The 3,534-nt window shown below is 37.1% G+C and overlaps 1 protein-coding gene across 1 annotated transcript; it reads right to left on the reverse strand.

Moving 5' to 3' along the window:
• Positions 1-469: 469 nt before the first annotated feature.
• On the reverse strand, positions 470-3,220 carry LOC133817165 (protein LOW PHOTOSYNTHETIC EFFICIENCY 1, chloroplastic). Its single transcript, XM_062249584.1, has one exon. The coding sequence runs from the start codon at positions 2,876-2,878 to the stop codon at positions 737-739; it is 2,142 nt and encodes a 713-aa protein (XP_062105568.1). The 5' UTR covers positions 2,879-3,220; the 3' UTR covers positions 470-736.
• Positions 3,221-3,534: the final 314 nt, after the last annotated feature.

A 3,534-nucleotide genomic window follows, 5' to 3' on the forward strand; every position in this document is an offset into this window, starting at 1 on the left:
AGCAGGCAACCATAAATGAAATCCACAACGTGTCCAAATCATTTTTTTTCTTTTTTTACTTTAGAATAAATCTTTAGTTTTAGATATACCGAGTTGTAAATATTGATGCCACTGCCATTATTGATATCGTTGACAAAACAAATCTCCTTTGTATTGTTTATTTCACCCAAACACAAAAAGGTATAATCTAATCTGGTTTTTGTATTAAAAATGCATGCTTTTTCTTTTACTGATATTCTATTCTTTGATACTTTGATGGTGACCCATTTTCTTTAAACAATTCAGGAATGTGAATTTTGATTCAAACACTTGTACTTATTAAATTAAAATATAATTATTAAAGTTTGTTTAGAAAAAGATGCTATAACAAGCTGGGTGTGGTATGGACTATGGAGCTTCTTTTTTTTCTTTTTTTCTTTTTCTTCTTTTTTTCATCCATGTAGACTTGTAGGTCAAAAAAGACTAAATGTACACAATAGTTTTTAACTTTGCACAAAAGACTATATCAGCATATATAATGGTACAAACTACAAAACCCCCATGGCCCATCAAATTTGAGATGGGAGGAAGCTGCATACACTATAAACAAAGCCAAAATGTACAAAGATATATGGATTGAATAATCAAGTATCATACAAGTTCAGGGCACCAGTACCACCAACTTGTTCCTTTTTTTACTTTCACATTCAAATGGTTGAGAGGTGTCCTAAAACTTATAACAATATGGTTAGATTTCCTATTTGTGCACTGTATCCTTTCTGTCCGGTGGCCGGGGTCCTAAGACTCTTAGATCAATAGGAACTCCATACAACTGAGATGATTCAACCACTATGTCATAAGACTTTGGAGAGATGTCAAAGTCCTCATTTTTAGCCTTCAAGTACAACTCATAAGCAAGCCTTGGTTTAGAATCTCTAGCTAGAGCCTCGATCAGCATTTCATAGCTTACATTATTTGGAGGAATGTTGTCAGCTTTCATGCGATGAAACCATTCAAATGCTGCGCTGCTCATGTCGTTCCTGGCACAGCCACTGATGATTGCATTGTATGTGACAACAGTTGGCTCAATACCCGATGAATTCATTTCGCTGAGGACAGTTTCAACCAAATTAAACTTCCCATGTCCAGCAAAAACTGAGGCCATAATTGTGTAGGCATACAAGTTTGGTTCAACACCCACCTTAAGCATATGTTCCCACACCTGCCTCGCCTCATCATATAATTTCCCTTTCTCAAGAGCACTAAGCAACGCCCCATAGGAAAGGCTTGTGGGTTTTTGACCTTGTTCCACCATTCTCTTAAAGATCTTCACAGCAGCAGTTGTTTCCGAAGCTTTGGAACAAGCAACAAGAACTGCATTCCATTCCTTGGTCCCGGGCTTTAGGCCTTTCTCTTCCATCTTGTTGAGTAACCTGATTCCCCATCTCCAAATTCCTCTTTTTCTAGCTGCAGTTAGGAGAACATTAAAATGAGAGACTATTAGTTCATGTGACATGTTGTTTGGCTTTGGACCTTTGTCCAACAAATCCTCATAGATCTCCAATGCTGTCCACCATTTCTTAGCTTTCCCCATCAGCCAAATCAAATGGTTGCACACTGATAAACTTATAGCAAAATACTTCTCTCTTATCCTATCATACAATTCTTTTGCCACAAGATAATGATCTTCTCTGGTGCAAGCCCACAATAGACGTTCATACTCTGATTGACCAGGTGGAATCCCAGCATTATCCATTGCCATCAAAAGCTTCAAAACGTTAGTACTTAAGTTTGACCTGCTCACAAGCCATCGCCTCATCACTTGGTAGCAAATACGTATGGTGAAGTTTTCAAGCTTAAATAACTCATTTTTCCAATCTTCTTCATCATCTTTACCTATCTCTCCCTTTTGATATTTTTCTCTGATCTCAACGAAGAACTTGAGCGCACCGTTCCCATCTTCCATCCTTCGGTAAGCCAACAAGGCTGTAGAATAGGATACTGGAGATGGAGTGAGACCCTTCTTTTGAATCTCTTGAAGAATGTTAAGGGCCTTGACACCTTGTCCTTTCTCTAAGTAAATCACCATTATCGTATTGTAAGTTACAGTATTGGGAACAATTCCTTCCCGAGTCATATCATTCAAAATTTTCTCCATTTCTCCATATTTTTCAGATTGCTTCACTGCACCCAAAAGACTATTATATATGAATAGATTTGGGCCAATAACTCCATTAGTTTCTTCCTTTTTTCTCTTAAGCCACTCGTGAACAGCAAAAGCAGAATCAAGTAACTTTTCTTTACCAAGACCTCTAATCAAAGTTGAGTATACTTGAAGTGGCAACTCACCCTTGTCCTTAAGAACCTCATCTACATCGTCTGCTGTTTTAGCTAACTGTAAACTCAAAGCTAGTTCACGAACATCAACCTTACCGCCATTACCTCCCTCACTGCCAGCATCTGTTACTCTTTTTGGTTTTTCTTTTCCACCATTATTAGCAGCACCATCTTCCATTCTACTCAAATGTAGATGGCCATCAATTTCAGGTTTTTCAGACAAAGTTCCTTCTGAATTGAATTCTTCAATTTGGAATTCACTACCAATTGCTTGTTCTTCCAATGCCCACGCCAAAGCAACTGAAGAACCTGAAGAATTTTTCTTAGGCTTACAGAGGCGAGCAACTTTAAGCTTGGAAAACCCACATCCCAAATCAAATTTTGACCTTCCATGACAACCCCCATATCCAATATCTCTTGAATTATTAGCAAGCAATGATGAAAATCCAAGACCCCATATAGTTTTCCTTCTCCTTCTACCATTATTTGAGCTCCTTCCAATGCCCAATTCAGATACTATCCACAAGTCACCCTTTAAGGGCCAAGAGCCTAAAGCTTGCATTTTTCTATAGAATCTACAACTAAAGAGGATAACCCTGAACTGAAAATCTTATCATGAAGAAGAAAAATTGTGTATACTTCTTTCTCATATCAAGTTTTCAAGTAAAAGGTTCTATCTTTACAATGAGTTAAGGCAGAGAAACAAACAAAGACAAAAATCTTGTTGTTTCAATTGAGACTATACACAGTTATTTGCTTATTGAAATAAATGGGAACTGGGAAGCATACCTTAGTTTATGAAAATTTGCAGAGAGAAGCTATGTTTAATTTGCTAAGTGGGATTTGGTTTTGTTCCCCATTGATGCTGTGGATTTCTCTCAGCCATTCAATTGGAAATTTCAATGAGAGGTGAGCAAAAACAGTGGAGTGTGTATTCATTTTTATTTTGTTTTGCTAAATAAAATCAGTTAGTTAAAACTATTTTTTGCCGATTTAGGAAGAAACAAGGCCGGCCCATTGACTCTAATGGGCCAGGCCCTCGGCCTATGACTATATGGCTTGGGCTTAAAGGAAGAGGCCTTTTTTCTCTTTTCTATTCGTTTTACCACTTTTATTACATTTTCGGGGAAAATAATGAGATAACTTTAGATTTGATCTGAGAATGGTAGCTAGCTTACATACTTTGATGATTTCACATTTTTATTAATAAAAACTTGC

The sequence above is a fragment of the Humulus lupulus genome, chromosome 2 (assembly GCF_963169125.1).
Source record: "Humulus lupulus chromosome 2, drHumLupu1.1, whole genome shotgun sequence".
NCBI lineage: Eukaryota > Viridiplantae > Streptophyta > Magnoliopsida > Rosales > Cannabaceae > Humulus > Humulus lupulus.

Excerpts from the sequence above, each read along its gene's own strand:
- LOC133817165 (XM_062249584.1), bottom strand. The coding sequence starts at position 2,878 with ATGCAAGCTTTAGGCTCTTGGCCCTTAAAGGGTGACTTGTGGATAGTA.